Source organism: Dothidotthia symphoricarpi (assembly GCF_010015815.1).
Source record: "Dothidotthia symphoricarpi CBS 119687 unplaced genomic scaffold P153scaffold_6, whole genome shotgun sequence".
Classification (NCBI taxonomy): Eukaryota; Fungi; Ascomycota; class Dothideomycetes; order Pleosporales; family Dothidotthiaceae; genus Dothidotthia; species Dothidotthia symphoricarpi.
The window spans coordinates 820956-839466 of NW_022985013.1; the positions used below are offsets into that span (position 1 = coordinate 820956).

Below are 18511 nucleotides of genomic sequence, written 5' to 3' on the forward strand. Positions count from 1 at the left end.
TCATGAGTCTCTACTGAGGTGCATGTGTCTTTTGAGATTGGTAATAATTACCCTACTTGGCCTGAACGGCCGATCTTTCTTAGTAAAATGCATTTGGTTCACACCAAATATTGGTGTTGCCGAAATGAGTATCATCTTATCAAGATGGTGGTGGCTGTGGGGAGAGTCGCGTCTTAGCCCCCATCTTCCCGAAACTTAATATAGTTGCTGCAAGGCTAGATCACGACCAACGAATTAGATTTGCTCCGGTCAACCACAGCGCGTATCAATAGTGCACCTAAGCGATAGGACCATCCTTGTGAATTTATAGAAAATCAGGCCTCCCGCAGCTTGTTAAGCCTTTGCAGTCTTTGGCCGATGATCGCTGATTGAAAGCAAGTCCGAACACAACATTTTGGGTCACTCATCACCTGTATATAGTGTTTCTTTGATCTCTAATGAAAATTCTATCGTATCGTGGGCTTGCATTTTCTCGCAACCCTCGTTTGATAGGTCTAAGACGCTGATTGATTCTTTCTCGGTCACAGCCCATCTTTCGGCCCCCAAACCGCCGTGCCTGGACGGGCCCGCAAGACAGGGAGGACGCATGATAAGCAAAAACATTTATGTCCTCGAAAACAGGATCCAGCCTTGTCAACGAGACTTAAGGGAGGGAGAAGGTCGTACTTGTCGCTCGTTTGAGCTGAGCATCTCTTCATTCTGGTACTTCGAGGCAACGATCCCACAATTCTTTCTCAATGAACCTCCGACTTGCTGTTGTTCACACAACAACATAGAACTACCGATTGCTGAGTAACAGCGGGGACTTCTGGTTCACTTTGCGATTTTAACATCAAGGTGTAAAGACGCAAAATCTTTTGGGACCGACCTATCCGTTTAGAGGTTGGAAGCGTACCCCGACTATCCCAACATCCAAACCACGTGTCGCACGATATGGTCCACGAGCGAAGAATTAGCAACGGCGAGTCTCCGCACTCGCCGTTATCGCCATATGATTCCTCGCAAAGCTACAATGGCGGCGACCTCACCATGCAAGATATGGACCCAACACTAAACTCGCCGCCGATATCTTCTCCCGGGACTATCTTCTCCAACCGGAACGGAGCATACACATCCCTTAACACACCTGTTTCGCCCTTAGACAATCGTAATGACTCACGAGCATCCATGGAGCAATCTTTGATTGGTGATCAGCAACATCATCACCACAGTCAACATGTCAAGCGTTTCGACCACAACGAGTCACGGAAGACAATCCTCAAAATAGGATCTCAAAAATTCTTGATCACGCTTGTCTTCAGCGTGGCAATGTGCCTCTGCCTCAGGGCTTGGGAAGGATTTAACCAGCCAGTGGTTCTGTCGAAGACGGACATCCGATATTTCAATGCCATCACCATAGGGCTGTCCCTTTGCTTGGGTCTGAACCTCCTTTCCTCACTCAAGCAATACGCGAATACTCTCCGCTGGTCGTTCTTGGCTCGACGGTATGTCAGCCTGGAGGTCTTCGAACTCATTCTGGGATTGGGATCTCTATCTCATGTTTCGAAGTTGTTGGTTATATCTCTACCAGGAATCCGGCGGCGCAAATGGGTGCAGAAACTTGGGTTTTTTAAAGACGTACGAGAAGATGGTACCAAGTGGACATGGCTCGTCTGCACACTCTGGATCTGTATCAACGTTGGTTCTCAAATCTTGGTCGCCTTATTGAGTTTGTTCTGGCCCATGGACACGTCAGATATTCCCCTCTTTACCTACGGCAACGTGACAGTGGCAGATCTTACTCTATGGCACAGTGAGGCAGCAGATAACGGTAATTACACAGGTATGGCCGCTGCTTGGATGTACGGCATGGAAGCTCAAGTTTATCCCGAGTTCATGAACAACGACACACAGACCGATCTTTCATCACTGCCAGGCACACCATTGTACCAAGGGTATCAGAACAAAAGTTCCTACGAGTACCGCTTCTACAATCGCAACCCAAATCATCAATATACGAATTATCTCATGAGCCAACGTAATATCTCAGCATCAGCAAGTTGCGAGAAGCTTGAGACACGCGGCAACGTCAGCAGCGGTGGCGATGAAATTACTATCGAATGGAAGCCGCCAGGACAAGAAAAATGGGCCAACTACACGTTTCCGCAGTACGGCGAGGGAAGCGTCACATGGATCGCATCCGTGAACGAACACTGTGGCCCTCGATGCACAAACTTCACTGTCCTACAAGCTGCTGATCACACCACAATCATGAATTCATACCTGTATTTCTGCAACAGTACGCTCTCCGAAATTATCACCATGGACGGCAAAAACGACATTACCATTCGCTCTCAAGAAGACAGCAAACATGTCTTCGGGACCAACAACTTCGCGCGCATCGCAGCCGGCGCGATAAGTTGGACAGGAGGCGACTGGAATGGCTGGGATACGGAGCAATTTCGCACGCACGCCCAAGGTCAGTAGTAACAGACACATCATCAAATGGGCGTACAGCTGACAACTTTTAGGGTCTATGTGGTCACCTATTCACGACGTTAACACAACGGAGGAAGTTGAGAGCCTACTTAGCCGATTCACCATCGGCGCTGTTGCGGCGTTCGACGACCACGGTATTCGCTACACAGTCTCAAACCAGAACGTCTGCCCAACTGCAGGCCAGCAACTGGATGTCGACTGGCCATACGTGATCGCCATTCTCGGCGGTATCTTATTTATACAGTTTGCAGCGCTGTGCGCCCTAGTGATCTGGGCGAACAAGACGATTTTGAGGGACGAGAGCTTCTTTAGCATGGCCATGCTGTTGAGTCCTGTCGTTGCGCGGATTGGGAAGGCTGGGATGAATTTGAGTGGCGAAGAGATTAAGAATCATCCGAAGCTGAAGTGGAAGAAGATCCGGTATGATTACAGGGAAGGTGAACATGGGGAGCCAAATCAGGTGGACCTTTTCTTTGAAGGAAAGGACGAGAAGGAGGGGAGGAAAAGTTGGGCGCCGGGGGTGTATAGTTGAGATGGGGTCGAACGTGATTTTCAAGCGACGATGTGTTGTCAGGTCAAGATCTTATTATGTAGAATTGAATTGAGCAAAGATACGTCAGTTTTACAATGTGTGATCAACGGAAGGTACGCAAAGGTACATCCACTCCGTTCTCGCCTACAACAATGCTGCCCTTTCAATCGAGCCCATGAGTCATCGCAAGCTTCTTAGGACCATCCATGCCGTAGCAACATGTTATTGTGAGCGTTTGGAAATACAAACTTCATGGTTATAACAATGCAGGCCTCCCTGCAGGACGCGGACACCAGGTCTGACACTCGACAGCCAAATCGTATGTATCATTGAGGATGAAGGGGATGAAGGTGATGAAGGTGATGATGCACAATGTCTATTGTGTTGCTTTGGGCACTGGGGTTGAAGGCACGATGCGCCGGCCCGACAATTTGCCGCATCCCAAGATCTTCATCTTTCCATCTCGGACTCCCGCAATTGCACCCCGGCTCTAACTTCTCACCAAATATGGCCTCCCAACACCAAATACCACGGTTCCTCCTTCCAAGGGGTCCACTCCTCATCCGAACCCAAACACGCGCATTGCCCGCGCTACGGTCACCCGCAACCCTCCGCTATGCATCATCGCCCGCCAAGGGCCTCTCAGAGGAGTTCCGACGACGACAAGCCGCACAACAGCAAAAGGCACCAGTAATACCGCAACCAGATAAATTCCGTCCGCCATCGCACAAATACGCGCCAAGAAAGAACAATCTCGAGAACAAAATCTATGGCCCGCCAGTAACAGAGGAAGACAAGAAACGCATGGCAACAAAAAAGTATCCAAACATGATGAGTCCGGAGGGCACATTCTCTCACTGGTTTCTCAACAACCGCGCAATCCACCTCTGGATCACTATGGTACCTTGCCTTACACCCCTCCCCCTCCTCCGACTAACGTCCACTAGGGCATCCTGGTGTCTCTCGCAGTAGCAGCCTGGTACATGGACTTTATGAGCAAAACAATATATACAGCTCTTCTTCCTTCCCGCAAAGACTACCTGCGCCACCCCTTCGAGTCTACGGGCCGCTTCATCGACGTCTACAAAATGCACATGGAGCATACAAGCCAGGTGTACTCGCAGCAGCGGCTCAAGAAGGCTGAGGATGTCGATAAGAGGAAGCAGTATAGGTTAGAGAGGAAGATGGAGGCGGAGGCGAGGGGGGAAACATATGAGGAGGATCCGAGATATTATGTTGGGGAGGATGGCGTGAGGAGGAGGCGAGTAAAGAGGTGGTTCGGGATTTGGGAGTAGATGGCAGGACTGTCTGAATGCTGAGTGTATCATAAAGAGGGATTCTAAAAGTGCTGAGGATGAATTCTGTAAGATGTGTGTCAGAACGAGAAACTTATCTAGTACTCGAGAAGACAGGAGATGCTGTGTCTGCGGTACGATAGAGTTTTATGAGGAGAAGAGATGCCACAGCAGATACAACAGTATGCATATGTTCGTGATAGCTCCAAAGCTATGCACTTAGCCGACGACCTGAAGGGGGCTATACTGCAGCATGTTGCAGTTGTGCTAACTTGTTACGCAAGATCATCTCCACACGTCGCATCTGCAACCGAGAATGGCATATCTCAAAACGCCGTTCAGAAAGCAAGCAAGATCCAAACTTTTTCGAGTGTAAACGAATATGTACAAAAATCTATCTCTACCCACTCAAATGATGCCCCAATAAGCACCCTCTCAAGATCTAAACCATACGCCATCTCCCAGCTCAGCCCAGGATATCATTGAACCGCGCACTCCAAAGTAACAACTAGTACCAGATACACCTTGTCCGATGATGCGGTATAGCCTCCTTGCCCTCACTCTCCCTTTCTTTTGCCAGATCATACAAGAAGAAGTCAATCAAAATGGCATTGACGTTGGCGTCTGGCTTCACCTTCAGAATCTCACACCGCAGCAGCTCTACAGCCCAGATACTGCACCCTCGGATCTGCATCTCCCATGCATGCCCAGATTCGAGGGGCTCGAGGCGGCGAATACGATTCTCAAGGGGGGGACAGTACCACAGTACGCCCTGAGAGTGAAGGATTTGGGGGACGCGATAGTCTGATAGATTAAAGGTCAGTCTGTGGTCGGTGAAATTGGACTTGAAATGAAGCTCACCTGCAAACATGGTGATTTTGTCGACATCATTGAAATCGCCGTAGCTTTCGCCGTCGAATGCTGCCCAAAGATCTGCAACAAAGATCTGCGCACGCTTCAGGAAACGGACTTTTCGCCGCTCGAAGACGCCTTCGTCGCGGAAGCAGGGGAACTTCGAGGCAAGCAGGTTCGCTAGACCGGCTGCTGAGTGTTTTGCATCCTCTATTAGTGTGACTACGCTACTGTCGAATTCCTGCAATGTTAGTTATCAGTCTGATGAAATTCCGATGTGCTTTGAAGAGGGTCATCAACACACCTCCTCGAGGATTTGTCCTGCTTCCCGCAGACAGCGCACTCTTTCGTCGAACATGGAGACTTGTTCTTGGGTGTCTGAGCGGAAGACGTTTAGGAGGACTTCGTTTGTGCATTTGTCCTCGTCAGTCCAGAACTCGGGACTTGTGATTGGAATGCCCTCATCTAAAGCTCTTTGGAGCATGGCTACAAGACTCCAGTACCCCGTCCATCTCTTTCCTTTATACGTAACTGCAAACCGCTCTTCCTCGTTCTTTTCGCTCCAGAAGCTGAAGTTTAGCAGATCCATGGTGAAGATGAAGTTTACGGTTGCTTCGTCTTTGGCTTTTGGGTGAAGTTCGTGTTCTGACCAGGTTTTTGTGCTATATTCGCGTGTTTCCATCTCTGTCAGGATTGATTGGGCAGTAAGCTTGGTGGAACGCATGTCTATGGCTACGTCGACGCTGTTGCTGTATATGAATTCTGCATCCTGGAGAACTTTTGTCTCTGAGGGTCCCGAGTCAGTAACGCCAATGCCGAAGCGTTTCCGAAGAAGATCGAGGAGTTCAAGGTCAACTTCGTCGTCTGACATGTTGGGCGGTGAAGATTCTGTTCGATGATGGGAATTTGAGTTAGCAAGTAGCGGGGTGAATCAAACTTGGGTCTAATTCAGTTTGCAGATTTTCTACAGTGAGCCAAGATGGCAAAGCTAGTAACAGTCGACGTGACCAGGGATCGATATTACACGTATGCGGTGACTCTGTGCTCCACGACCCAATAATAGGACATTCGCCAAGCTTTGAGGCTCCAGGACAAGTTCCGAGGGAGTGGATCTCTCACGCTATGCCCTAGCGGCCCTGACGTCTGTCTCCTAGGGCTGCCTCTCTCACCTGGAGACTATAACCAAGCAAACACTTGCATGTCGTAACCTCACCACCAACCACAACTCTACCGCCCAACTTCACCACCGACCGCGCAATGGCACGCGACAAGTTTGCTCGTCAGAGCCTCGGCGGCGCTCTGCACCAGCGCATACGAGAGGTAGAGCCTCGATGGCGCGTAATCAAGCTGTATACAAGGTACTGATGTGTTGCAGGCGCGTGTGCTGATGGTTGGAGCTGGCGGCATTGGCTGCGAGCTGCTCAAGAACCTGGTTCTTACCGGCTTCGGCGAGATCCACATTGTAGATCTCGACACAATCGACCTCAGCAACCTCAATCGGCAGTTTCTGTTCCGCAACGAGCACATCAAGAAGTCCAAGGCGTTGGTACGTATGCGCGACTTCGTTGTGAAGTGGTTGGACCCGCGCTGACGACTAGCGACAGGTTGCGAAAGAGTCGGCCGGCAAATTCAACCCCAACGTCAAGATCGAGGCGTACCACGACAACATCAAGGATGCGCAATTCAACGTCGCGTGGTTCAAGACGTTCGAAATCGTCTTCAACGCGCTGGACAACTTGGATGCGCGACGACATGTGAACAAAATGTGTCTGGCGGCCAACGTCCCTCTGATCGAGAGCGGTACCACAGGCTTCAACGGGCAGGTCCAGGTCATCAAGAAAGGCGAAACCGAGTGCTACGACTGCACTCCGAAAGACCCGCCCAAATCGTTCCCCGTCTGCACCATTCGAAGCACGCCCTCGCAGCCCATCCACTGCATAGTCTGGGGCAAGTCGTATCTCTTCGCTGAGATATTCGGCGCGTCGGAGGATGAAGCAGCAGAGATGGACCACCGCGAGGACGCAGAAAATGCAAAGGAGGTGGCAAATCTTCAGAAGGAAGCACAAGCGTTGAAGCGCATACGCGAGTCCATGGCAACGGTCGAGTTCCCGCGGCTGGTCTTCGACAAGGTGTTCAAGGAGGACATTGAGCGATTGCTCAGCATGGAGGATATGTGGAAGACCAAGAAGCCGCCGAAAGCGCTGGACTACGACGCGCTTTCGCAGGAGGCGCTTGGTGTGGGAGGTGCTGTCGCGCAGCGGGATCAGAAGGTCTGGTCGCTCGCAGAGAACTTCGCTGTCTTTGTGGACAGTCTGCGACGGTTGAGCACCCGCATTGAGGAGGCGCGCGCAAATTCCAACGCGGGAAGTGCTGCGCCAATCCTCACCTTCGACAAGGACGATGTGGATACACTGGACTTTGTTGCTGCGAGTGCAAACTTGCGGTCACATATATTTGGCATCGAGACGCGGTCCAAGTTCGACATCAAGCGTAAGCCATTCTGAACGCGCGAGATATTCTCATGACTGACGTATCACAGAAATGGCTGGCAACATCATCCCTGCTATCGCGACTACCAACGCCATGACCGCTAGTCTTTGCGTCCTCCAAGCCTTCAAGGTAATGCGTCACCCTGACCCCAAAGAACTCATGCAGAAAGCCAAAATGGTCTTCCTCACCCGATCCACCGAGCGCGTCCTCTCTAGCGACTCTCTACGGAAACCAAATCCCCATTGTGCGACCTGTGGCATCGCGTACGCCACTCTTGTCGTCGATCCCTCGCGCGCGAAACTCAGTGACTTGGTCGAAGGCGTGCTGAAGGGGCAACTGGGTTATGGTGAAGAGTTCGCCATCAATAGGGGGCAGGACCTTCTCTACGATCAGGACGAGGACTTCCACCTAGAGAAGACGTTTGCGGAGCTCAATCTGAAAGCGGACAGTTTCATCACGGTATACGACGGCGCGGATGAGGGTGCAAAGGTCGACGTAGTATTTTCGGTCATCGAGCAGGAAGTCTCTGGCGATGCTAAGCCTATCCACATGCCTGAAGAGTTGCACATCGCAGAGAAGCCTGCAGTCGCTGCTCCTGAAACCAATGGCCACGCGCTTTCGGATCGAACGGCCAACAACACGGTGAACGGACACTTGAACGGCGCCGCCAAGAGGAAGGCCTCCGAAGCTGGCCTTGAAGACGAACTCAGCAGGAAGAAGGGGAAGGTTGCGGAGGTACCGAGCAAGGTGACGAACGATGAAGTCATTGAAATTGAAGACGATGGGGCCATTGTTATTGATGACTAGGCGCGCTTTCAGCGAACTGCTCGTCATATCTGGACACATTGTCTTAGTCTGGGCACGTACTGACGCATCCAGTATACAGGTTTCCTTCTCTTCTTTCCACAATCAGCGTAGGCGCGCACATGGCGGCGTTTTGGGAGATGGATATACCTTTTTTGTTTTACTTCTACTTCGCCTATTGGAGAGGCCGAGGCAAATTTGAAGGACGGTGCAATAGAGCGCGTTACATCTCGATAGCATAAACTCCAAACTCTCGTCACGAAAGTCATACCATCGCACTTCAGTACATCAAACAGCAGAAAGCCCCCCATCCAGGTTTATCACGCAGTTGTGTGCGTACTGGTTTTCTGCGAGGAAGAATGCTGCCTGAGCGATTTCCGAGGGTTTGCCCAGACGGCCGAGGGGGATTCTTTGATTGAGCTGGGTGGCGGGGAGATCTTTTAGGCATGTTAGTTTGGGTAACGGGGTTGAATTGTGGTAATTCAAGCAAAACATACCTTTTGTCATATCCGTCTCAACATACCCCGGCACAATAGCATTTACTCTCACACCGTGGCTTACATACTCGGCTGCTAATGCACGAGTGAATCCCAATACTCCTGCCTTGCTGGCCGCATATGCAACAGCACCGTAGCCGCCTTGCAACCCAAGAAGACTAGCTACATTTATTATCACCGGACCTCCCACTCTCTCATCGTCATCTCTCTCCTTCTTCGCCTTAGCTTTCCGAAAATACCCCTGCCGCAGGAAGAACTTGGTCCCGACCATCAGACTTGTTAGATTTGTGTCCACAATTTCCGAAATGCCAGCATGGGACATGGTTTGGAAAAGTGAGGCTTGTGTTATCCCCGCGCAATTAACAAGAATGTCTATGCGTGAGGCGTCGTTTGCAGGAGAGAGGCGAGGGATAGGAAGGTGCGAGGTTATGGAATCTGAGGCGGAGTCTGTGCTGGCGGAGAACAGTGTAGGCGAGGTTAGGGAGGAGGCGATGTAGGCATGTGTATGATGTGGGAAGGAAGCGGTTGAAGGCTGTGGTGATGACTGTGTAAGTGGGCGAAGAGGCTGTAGTGTGGCCACGGCGGCTTTCAGAGCAGATTCTGAGCGAGATAGCAGCGTGCAGCGGAAGTTGTTTTTTGCGAAGAGTTGGGCGATTGAAAGGCCAATGCCTCGGCTTCCGCCTGTGATCAGGACATGGCGTGGTGATGCCATGATAAGCAGGAAGGTGGTTTGAAGATTGAGCGGTTCTCTTCTCAAAGTTCTTTGATTGAGTCGGCTTATCGGCGAGAATGTGCCAGGAAGCGTATTTGAATCTAATAAGGGGTTTCTAAAGTTTGATTAGAATTTTAGGACATGAATTATTAATGATCCAACGATGCTTGGTGGTGAAGTTCGGGATTAGTAATATGTAGCCAATACGCGAGAAAACGTGATGGCGCGATCATCCTCCGCATCTTCCCCGCAGGTTGCGCCTTCCATCTTGCACAATCCTTGTGTGTGATTGTTCACATCGCATTTCGTCCTCCCCTATAAACACCAGATTCTCTCTCCACAATATACACACGGCAGCCATGACAGACAGCATTACTACTGAATACGTCACTCTCGTCTCGAACGATGGCTACGAGTTCAAGATCCTCCGCTCAGCGGCATGCATCGCAGGGACGATCAAGAAGGCGCTAGATCCTATGTGTACGTGTAGATTTACTCTGGTCATTCTCGTCAAATAGAGAACGAAACTTACAAGATACTACAGCTGGCTTCCGAGAAAATACACAGAATCGCGTCGATCTGCCCACAATAAAGTACGCCCTCTTCACACTGTGTCCTCGAGTGGCACTGCAGCCACGCACTTAAACTACATGTTGAGGAGGATACGGAATGAGATAGAAAAACGCTGATTGAAAACAGTGGCGTCGTTCTCGAGAAAGTCTGCGAATACCTCTACTATAACCAGAAGCATGCAGAGAGCAAGGACGTCTCGGACATGGATATACCACCTGAGCTGTGCTTGGAGCTACTCATTGCAGCAGATTACCTAGACGGTATGTATGGTACGGCGGGCCAAGACGAGTCTCTAACTTGGTGTAGTATGAGTAAATACCTAAGGCGTATATTTATACCTCTACCACGCTCCAAGCTTCCCACAAGAACCTTACATGTCGAGCGGTTACATGACTCCAACTCAAGGCTCCCGACTTAGGCCATAGCCCAATGTTGAGATTGCCGCACCCATGCAATGATCGTGAACGGCACAAACACTGCCCGTCGAACAAAGATTTCGCGAAGGACGGCGCAGGGCGACGTGAAGGGGCACATACACAATGGAAATTACTACAGGCTCAAATGAGGCAACCGGATGATGGCAATCGCTTCATATTCATCTCTACGCTTCTTCCTTGACCAGAACGATATTTTACGAAATCACAGAATTGTCCAGCTGGCCAAGATATTTGATGTAACAGAAAAGTAGACCTCTCATCCCCAACAAATCGCTGCAAAGAGCACGAACGGTACCACACATCACTTTGCTGATCTCCCGCATTTTGGTGTTCACTTTGTACACATCTTTGGTTAAGCTAACAGACGCGTCCCACGTAATGTTGGTGCACCCTACATACCCTACGTCTACATGAAGCTGACAGATAAAACTCGACATGACATGACAAATTGACGGTTGACATTGCCCAAATTACTTTCTCTCCGAGCCATGTCAATGTCATTGATAACGAACATCACTGCAGACCAGAGAGGAGCATGAATGATTGATATTTGTCTGATTCATAAGGTCTGTCAGCTCATATAACTTCCATATGCATCTCTCCTGGCGTCCCCTCCAAGTTATCTATCCTTACACCAAACGCGTTCTCCAGATCTACACCTACAACCTGTGCTGGCCACTCGATCAACGTCCAATTCTCCCTTCCGAGGGCCATTGCTATGGCAGTTACAATATGTGCTCCAAGTCCTTCCAACCACCACACGTTGCGCACTCGCCCGGGCAGAACAGCATAGTGCGCTAGGATGACAAGTGCATCACGGTCTTTTTGTTCAATGAGCGCGATAAATTCGCGCGATATCCGCGTCCCCCAGACAAATATCGCGCCCCGATCCGTAAGCAAGCCCACTGTCGTATCGTCCACCGAATACGGCACTGCAGTCATAGGCGGATACACTTCCGGGAGTGTCAACTGCGAAACCAACGAATACGCTTCGCGTAAAAAGAGTAGTGCCTGAGATAGATGTGTGCAGGGTGGTTCGTATGCGCGATTGGACTGTACCCAGAGGTCTTCTATGCTGCTTAGTCGGCCGTCTTCTTGCTGCGCACGCGGTGTCGCAGGTAAGCACTTCTTGGGCCACCATTTTCGCGCTGCCACAGCGTTCATCTTTCCGCCTACCACCCAGTTCCAGCCGCTCATGAGGACGGTGAGAGGCCCTCGGAGACCCCATATTGGGCGCAGGGCGCAAGACATCATCTTGTCTACAATGTCTGCAGGAGGAACGATGGTGTTTGGTGGGATGCTAGCGCAGAGATTTTCGATATCCATGACTGAGGTTCGAAAAAGGTATACGGCTGTTAGTGTCGCGCTGGCGAAGAGTGCGGCGGCATTTTGTGCAGTGACATTCTCTAGTTCGTGTCGATATCGTGTGAGCGCTTTGTTCATTCGTGCGGCTGCCATGGCGTTCATGTTTGTTTTCTCCGCTCTATCTTCGTGGAGCCGGGCCATATGAAGTGAGGCGACTGAGAGCACGCAGTTTACCAAGAAATCATGGTTATGAGCGAGTTCAGGAACACAAGCCTGCCATGCTGCTTTCGCTGGGTCGTCTGCGGCTAATGTGAGACTAGTAGTGTATTCGTAATGATACAAAACATCTTGAAGTGGCAGAGGTAGTGATTCTCGGGTATCCTTCCACACATCGTTGAAGCGCAGATAGGAATATATTGGCGTGGTCAAGGTTTCGAACTCCGAGTAGTAGTTTGGCTGTAGGGGGCGAGGGTTTATCCCTTTTAGGGTGCCAAGGTTCATGTCTTCTAAACGTTCTTCAGTTTGACGCTTTGCGCCTGGCACGATTGCTAGTTCTGTACTGAGAAAAATGCGTTCAGTTGGCGACGGCGTGGGTGTGGGTGTAGACGTGGGGGTCGGCGTAAGTTGAGTAGAGGATGATCTGGCAGTGGGCGATGTTGCCGAAGCGACAGAGAGCCGAGATGAAGGGGCGAGCAATAGGAAACTGCAGTCTGCGTTTTTCTTTTCGCAATTTGCACATACAGGATGTTTGCCATCGCACTGTTCCTATGGTCAGCGTCTGGTGTGCTGTTTAGTGGGAAATCGGTGTCAGATTGCCTCTTCAATGAAGCCTTTCCTAACAGAAGGGGATTTCTGGAAGCCACCCAATTCATCATTTTGTCGGTATTTAGCTGCGCTGTTTTAGCAACCGTTGCTTAACAGCACAACTAGAAGTGTTTCCTGGCCTTAACCATTTATCGCAGATAGAGTGTTTGTCGATACATAAAGGAACAATTAAGTATATGGATTCCTGTTCGTATTTGCTTGAGAAATCCTCGTACAGTAGCTCGGGTGGAATTGAGATGAAAGTCCAAGAAGCTTCAGTAATGTACCTTTATTCGTCTTCTCTTACACTGTTGACAACCGAGTCGTGTCTTATTGTGTGATCGCCTCGTTGACATCGTTGTTCAGATCTTTGTAGATATGATGCGTATACAATGGCTACCAGCAAGCATCCTATCGATGCAACGTTTCGGGGCTAGATGAATTATGCATATAACACTGAGAAGCGGGAAAGGCGCGTGAGGAACCGCCTTGGTGCAGACCAACAAGTTGATGAAAGGAGTGCAGCAGTTGCAGGTGTGACGTCTCCAAACGGTCCTACACGACGCTAGCTTTTGAGATCCAATACCTTTGACCTAATTCGGCAATCCGTCGTACAGCGGGGCTTTTGATTGGATAGATACCTCGAGGTTCTTTGTTTAGTATCATGATCACGAAGCTTGTCGGTCTTCTTGAAACATCTAGAAGTAGATCGAAGTGAGGCTTTTACCATCTAAGGCACATCAGATTCTCTTTCCGAGGCTTGTTTGCTGCGTAGTATATTGAACGGAGATCATTTCCAGAAACGAAAATCAAGATTCTAGGAAATCAGCTCAATATGTAACTAAAGTAATAATCTAATTAGGGAAGAATATTTTGAGCTATTGACATAAAATAATAGTGGGGTATCCTGCTGTTGAACATGCTGTTGCAAGGCCGTAATATCTGCAGAGCACGTTCCGTCGTCATTTGAAAGCAAAATGCTAGCATCACGCTCCAAAACCCATGCCTTTGACAGACTCATCATCACCAAGCGCAAGCCGCACCTCGTCTTCTCCAACACCCAACCGCACACGTCCTACACGCTCGCCATGACGAGACTCGATGCCTATGATACCTGCTTCAGCGAGTTCCGTAGCTGCGGACGCAAGACCAAACACCCTTGCAGCCTTGAGCTCGTAGCCAGAAGTCTTGGACGGTGTAGCAAGCTGAGTATGCGTGCTATTGCTTCCATCCATTCCATAGTCTTTCCCAGACGCAAGAAGGTACTCGGTTACAGGCTGCAATTGGCTCATCAGCCCTATCTTCTTCACTTCATCAATGACATCGCCCAGAATGGCTTCGCCTATGCCTGTCCGTCGTACGCGCGTTAAGAGCGCGGCAAGAAATATCTTGGACGCTAACGGCAGGGCCCGCAGTGCTTGCTGTAGGGGGCTACTGGTGGCCTCATTGATGGCCTGTTTGATCGTCGCGATGGTCACAACACCTTTGCGTCCCACACGTTTCAGTGGCATGGCATCCAGGGTTCCGGTGCCTCGGACTGGCTGGAGGGGTTTGCCCTTGTTACCCCGACCAGTCCTACTCGGAGTCAAGGGCTGCGCGTCGTCGTCCTGGTCGTGTGATATAACTTCCGTCTCTGCAATCTCCACCGCACGTCTACAAATGTCCAATGCGCGTCGAGCGTCACCACTTACGGCTGCGACTTTTCGCGCCGCAAATTGAACGGCATCGGGGTGCACGATATTGCCCGGGACGCCTTCAAGTCGAGACTGAATAATTTGCATTAATTGGTCGTGTGTGTAACCGGGGAAAGTGATACGAGTAAGACCTGAATGGCACGGGTCAGTTCCGAGCCAAGACTTCCAAGACATCCGGTGAGTCGGCTGTGTGATTGTATCACATTCTATGCCTCTTGAGTTTGGAACGCGCCGAGAGGGGACACAGCTAAGGGTAAAATGCGATGCAACCTTGACAAGGCGTAAACGAGAATCTGGGGTGCCTGTACATACCTAAGCGACTGCTGATCTTATTGCTCAACGTTCGTTCAGGCAAGTCCATCGTATTTGCGACAGCCAAAACGATCAATCTGCTATGTCGTAGTCCAGGCCAGTTGAAGAAATTGTACATGACGGACTGATTCTTCGTGACAAGCTGGTCCAACTCGTCCATCAGGACAACGCAAGGTACACGACGTGGACTGGGAGTTGAGAACTCCCGCTCTAGTAGCTCGAGCGCATGAGATGGACTGACTCTGTCGCCTCGAAGCGCCTGCCATAACAAAGAGTACGATTGGTGAGGGTCGGTGACCTTCATACCATTTATCTCAACAAATATGAAGTCATCCAGCTCTTCAGCTGAGACTGAAGCATGTAACTGAGCCACAACCTCACGCACGGTTGCGGTCTTTCCTGTACCTGGTGTACCAGAGATATAGATACAGGAACCTGACCCATCCGTGATTGCTGCCTCTAAATGGCTGTAGACTGTCGAGAATTCTTCCTCGCGGCAAGGGAGTGCTGCAGGTACGGATGAGACATGAAGCTGATTTCGCGCAATCTGGAAGGGCGACGCAAGTGCTGAAGGAGAAAGTGTTCGTGTTCCAAGGGGCGTAAATTCCAGCTGCTTTTTGAGAACAATTCTCTTGTGTGATGGAGTAAGAAACTTGCGAGTAGCTGGGCTTTTCCGGGTCGAGGTAGGCGTTGTTGCATCAGTCAATTTCCGTCGCTTCCGAGGAGTCTTTGGCGCACCGTCTTCGTCCAAGTCTGGCACCACAAATTCGTCCAGATCTTGTTGTGGCTTCTTAGGGCGACCATGGCCTTTTCTGGTTGCTTTGGTCTGGTCCTGCACCAGCTCAATCAACGCTTGCATGTCGTCAGCCCCCCCATATACGTCCTCCCATTTGAACTCGGGTGTGTATGTGGCTGTGCGGGTGTTACAGCCTCTCCTACAGATAAAGACCTTACCAAAGTCCTTCGAGGACTTTTTGGGTTGCCCTGCAGGATATCGTTTCTGAAATTCTTCCGGTGACAGTATCATGGCGGTACCATTGATCGATTCGAGCGGGTTGTCGTCGAAAGCAGTCGATATGTATAACTCGTTCTGGCTGTGGTTAGTAACATCATGCATGATAGAGGGTGGAACTTTCTCACGGGCAGAAAGTCGGTGCGTTTCTTGTTCTGGTTGCGAATTTCCTTCTCAGAAGAGAACCACAGAAACTTTGCCATTTTCTCGTCTTCTTCCCCATCCTCATAGAAACCGTAGATAATGCCCACCCATGCCTGGTTGCCCTCCGCCTTTAGCAGAACAGCATCACCTAATTTGCACCTGAAGTTGCCCATACGCGCGCCCACTATGCGCTTCTCGGCCAACGCAGGCGCCGCCTTTCTTTTTCGTGGTGTCGCATTCTCCCTGGGCTGCGCTTCATCAGCGTTTGCCTCTTCATAGATCCAGTCCCATGGGTGGTCTTCGTAGCCAAGCTCGTCGTCGGAGTCTTCGCGCAGTACAGCGCCGCCTGTGAGATATTGCCTTGCTTTCTCGACTTGTGAGCGTTTTATGGGAGCCATAGGTTGTAGCCGGGGGTTGAGATTGTGTTTTAGTTGCTGATGTTGGTTGCAAGAAGGGGAGGAGCGATGCACGACGCGTCGCGACGGCCTTGGCATTCGAGAACGCGCAAAGTGCGATGATCTCACCGCTCCAACATACTATTTTCATTGCACAACCCAACACATCACCTACACCAACATTCACAAACAGGCACATCTTAGGTTCGTTATTTCATTGAGAGACTGTTACAAGTGTAATGTTTATTCGTCAATACTCAGGCGCGCACTGGCACTGAGCGGTGTAATGATGCAAGCCTTGAAGGCTGCGGTGCTGGGGCTGTCGTGGCAGCATTGATCCAACGGCCTCTTGGAAAACCAAACATGCAGCAAATCCCCATCATTCATGGTCAAACGAGGGACCTATCCAAACGACCAATCGCTGAAACGCTGTGCAGACAGAAAACAAGAATACGAGAAACGCCTAGAGACATAGGTCTCGAAGAAGGAGATGGTACAACAAACAACATGCGACAGTAGTAACAAGCCCCTCACATGGTATGCATGGGGTAGTGAGGAGGTGTCGGTGGCATCGAATTTGGTGTTGTCGGGAAGCCGAATTCCGAATGCTCGAGTGGGGGTGTCTGCCGCCATCGGTCAGCGGGGGCTCATCGCAGAGAAGAGCTGGAACTTCATGCATAGTATGGCTGTCGGATGGGGAGCCTTACATGAGGGTGCGAGTCTGCGTAGCCATGTGGAGGCGGGATGTCCATCCCACCAATCGCTGCATATCCGACGCCAAATGGGCTGAGATCCTCCTCAGCGTAGTAGTCGCTCTTCAGGCTGGGCATCAGGCTGGGCAGTGTGTAGGTCGCCGAGACTGGTGGGAGATAGGCGTAGGTGGTCATCTCTGGCAGAATGGTAGAAGATATCGTGTGGTAGGGCGACGCAGCAGTGTACGGCATTGAGTATGCGACTGCATCTGAAGGTGGGCATCCCGACGAGTAGGATGCAACAGAAAACGGAGGCGGACTTGTGGACAACTGCCGTGTGTACTGATGCGAGAACATGCGATCTTCAGCTGTCGGGGTGCTGTACGAAGCTTCCGAAGGCGGTGGTGAGGGGAGTCCCTGGCGAGGCGATCTTTGTGGTGGCTGCAGCTTGGCGGGCTTTGGTTCCGGTGAAGCTGAGCTGGAGGCAGCACGGCGCTCCTGGGACCATGTTAGCCTATCGTCCGGAGCTGTACAAGTCACGGCAACTCACGAGATCTTCGAGCCTCTTCTTGAGCTTCTTACGATAATTGCGTTGGGCAATACGGTTCTGTATTCTGCGACGCTCTGCAAGGTCTGATATCTTGGTCCAGTCTTCGTTGGGGTTTGCGGATGCTGAGAAGGCTGAAGATGTGCCTGAGTATCTTGTGGTGGTGGGTGCCGCTGTGGCATACTGGTAACTACCGTGTCTTTGCATGGTGGGTGGGGAGCGGTGCCGAGCTGTATCACTGATGAAAGACATAGCTGTAAAGGTACTGGATAGTGGTGGTGAGTAGACAGCTGTGGGGTGGGCTGTCTGTTTATGAGTGGGATGGTGGGAGGCTTAGGCAGTCGGGAATCATAGTATATTTATCTCCTCTCGAATCTGTCCGCAGCCCTCCAGGTGGAGCACAGACTGCCTAGTAGTGGTCCTCATATTCAGGCCCTCAATGCTCGCATGCACGCAGCACTACAAGCAGCGGGTACAACCCTGCCGCGTTCACTGTTCACCGACAGGCAGCTTTCGTATTTTTGGGATAGCGCTAGCGCAAAGCATGTAGCGGACCAGTAACCGTTGCGTGTTGTCCATGCTCAGCCCAATGCGCGCACGGAAAGTCGGGGGGCCCTACGCATGGGCCGGTAAATAGAGAGGATTGGCGGAAGGGCGGCTTTCCATACAGCGGTCAACTCACTGCCTCCCCTGCACACACTCGATAACAGACAGCCCTACGATCCTTGGCTGGACGGCATCACAGGTCCTCACGCGGCGTGTCGGATCTCTTATTATCTCCGTCCCTGTCGTGGACGGACAGGGTTCGTGGCGCTGCTTCATCATCACGATGGCGTTTTGTTCGTGAGCGACTTGAGCGCCCAGCTGCCTGTTGTAGCAGCGAATCACCGACTCGTTAGCAGACTTCACTTTGGGGGCCAAGGCAACTTTGCTGGG

At 50.9% G+C, this 18511-nt stretch overlaps 9 protein-coding genes across 9 annotated transcripts; 4 read left to right on the forward strand and 5 right to left on the reverse strand.

The window, feature by feature from the left end:
- Positions 1-933: 933 nt before the first annotated feature.
- P153DRAFT_355296 (uncharacterized protein) lies at positions 934-3010 on the forward strand (the record flags this gene model as incomplete). The annotated part of the gene is made up of 2 exons (XM_033666564.1): positions 934-2458; positions 2511-3010. 2 exons carry the CDS (start codon positions 934-936, stop codon positions 3008-3010), a joined length of 2025 nt encoding a protein of 674 aa, XP_033525913.1.
- A 262-nt stretch (positions 3011-3272) lies between these two features.
- On the forward strand, positions 3273-4709 carry P153DRAFT_365109 (uncharacterized protein). The gene is made up of 2 exons (XM_033667761.1): positions 3273-3910; positions 3958-4709. Exons 1-2 carry the CDS (start codon positions 3383-3385, stop codon positions 4303-4305), a joined length of 876 nt encoding a protein of 291 aa, XP_033525914.1. The 5' UTR covers positions 3273-3382; the 3' UTR covers positions 4306-4709.
- Positions 4673-6309, reverse strand: P153DRAFT_394854 (uncharacterized protein). Its single transcript, XM_033671345.1, has 3 exons — positions 5462-6309; positions 5167-5398; positions 4673-5109 (listed from the first exon to the last, which is right to left on the reverse strand). The coding sequence occupies exons 1-3, from the start codon at positions 6026-6028 to the stop codon at positions 4814-4816; spliced, it is 1095 nt and encodes a 364-aa protein (XP_033525915.1). The 5' UTR covers positions 6029-6309; the 3' UTR covers positions 4673-4813.
- A 105-nt stretch (positions 6310-6414) lies between these two features.
- On the forward strand, positions 6415-8454 carry P153DRAFT_383628 (ubiquitin-activating enzyme E1 3; the record flags this gene model as incomplete). The annotated part of the gene is made up of 4 exons (XM_033670255.1): positions 6415-6477; positions 6533-6703; positions 6762-7647; positions 7697-8454. The coding sequence occupies 4 exons, from the start codon at positions 6415-6417 to the stop codon at positions 8452-8454; spliced, it is 1878 nt and encodes a 625-aa protein (XP_033525916.1).
- Positions 8455-8739: 285 nt separating this feature from the next.
- Positions 8740-9660, reverse strand: P153DRAFT_383629 (NAD(P)-binding protein; the record flags this gene model as incomplete). Its single annotated transcript, XM_033670256.1, has 2 exons — positions 8740-8888; positions 8949-9660. 2 exons carry the CDS (start codon positions 9658-9660, stop codon positions 8740-8742), a joined length of 861 nt encoding a protein of 286 aa, XP_033525917.1.
- Positions 9661-10019: 359 nt separating this feature from the next.
- P153DRAFT_355301 (POZ domain-containing protein) lies at positions 10020-10544 on the forward strand (the record flags this gene model as incomplete). The annotated part of the gene is made up of 4 exons (XM_033666565.1): positions 10020-10140; positions 10205-10253; positions 10360-10493; positions 10540-10544. The coding sequence occupies 4 exons, from the start codon at positions 10020-10022 to the stop codon at positions 10542-10544; spliced, it is 309 nt and encodes a 102-aa protein (XP_033525918.1).
- Positions 10545-10920: 376 nt separating this feature from the next.
- Positions 10921-12740, reverse strand: P153DRAFT_197918 (uncharacterized protein). The gene is made up of 2 exons (XM_033662470.1): positions 11108-12740; positions 10921-11050 (listed from the first exon to the last, which is right to left on the reverse strand). The coding sequence occupies exon 1, from the start codon at positions 12474-12476 to the stop codon at positions 11247-11249; it is 1230 nt and encodes a 409-aa protein (XP_033525919.1). The 5' UTR covers positions 12477-12740; the 3' UTR covers positions 10921-11050; positions 11108-11246.
- Positions 12741-13641: 901 nt separating this feature from the next.
- On the reverse strand, positions 13642-16499 carry P153DRAFT_365117 (P-loop containing nucleoside triphosphate hydrolase protein). Its single transcript, XM_033667762.1, has 3 exons — positions 15926-16499; positions 14786-15875; positions 13642-14604 (listed from the first exon to the last, which is right to left on the reverse strand). The coding sequence occupies exons 1-3, from the start codon at positions 16337-16339 to the stop codon at positions 13766-13768; spliced, it is 2343 nt and encodes a 780-aa protein (XP_033525920.1). The 5' UTR covers positions 16340-16499; the 3' UTR covers positions 13642-13765.
- A 156-nt stretch (positions 16500-16655) lies between these two features.
- Positions 16656-17782, reverse strand: P153DRAFT_416497 (uncharacterized protein; the record flags this gene model as incomplete). Its single annotated transcript, XM_033672151.1, has 2 exons — positions 16656-17526; positions 17579-17782. The coding sequence occupies 2 exons, from the start codon at positions 17780-17782 to the stop codon at positions 17008-17010; spliced, it is 723 nt and encodes a 240-aa protein (XP_033525921.1). The 3' UTR covers positions 16656-17007.
- Between the last annotated feature and the right edge of the window lie 729 nt (positions 17783-18511).

What these genes read in the sequence shown, in the direction of transcription:
- P153DRAFT_365109 (XM_033667761.1), top strand. Translation starts at nt 3,383, where the DNA reads ATGTCTATTGTGTTGCTTTGGGCACTGGGGTTGAAGGCACGATGCGCC. An exon ending in TCCACCTCTGGATCACTATG is followed by an intron (nt 3,911 to 3,957) that starts GTACCTTGCCTT and finishes AACGTCCACTAG; the next exon opens with GGCATCCTGGTGTCTCTCGC.
- P153DRAFT_394854 (XM_033671345.1), bottom strand. Translation starts at nt 6,028, where the DNA reads ATGTCAGACGACGAAGTTGACCTTGAACTCCTCGATCTTCTTCGGAAA. An exon ending in CAGGACAAATCCTCGAGGAG is followed by an intron (nt 5,399 to 5,461) that starts GTGTGTTGATGA and finishes CTAACATTGCAG; the next exon opens with GAATTCGACAGTAGCGTAGT. An exon ending in CAAAATCACCATGTTTGCAG is followed by an intron (nt 5,110 to 5,166) that starts GTGAGCTTCATT and finishes TTAATCTATCAG; the next exon opens with ACTATCGCGTCCCCCAAATC.
- P153DRAFT_197918 (XM_033662470.1), bottom strand. Translation starts at nt 12,476, where the DNA reads ATGAACCTTGGCACCCTAAAAGGGATAAACCCTCGCCCCCTACAGCCA.
- P153DRAFT_365117 (XM_033667762.1), bottom strand. Translation starts at nt 16,339, where the DNA reads ATGGCTCCCATAAAACGCTCACAAGTCGAGAAAGCAAGGCAATATCTC. An exon ending in AACGCACCGACTTTCTGCCC is followed by an intron (nt 15,876 to 15,925) that starts GTGAGAAAGTTC and finishes AACCACAGCCAG; the next exon opens with AACGAGTTATACATATCGAC. An exon ending in TAAGATCAGCAGTCGCTTAG is followed by an intron (nt 14,605 to 14,785) that starts GTATGTACAGGC and finishes CGTGCCATTCAG; the next exon opens with GTCTTACTCGTATCACTTTC.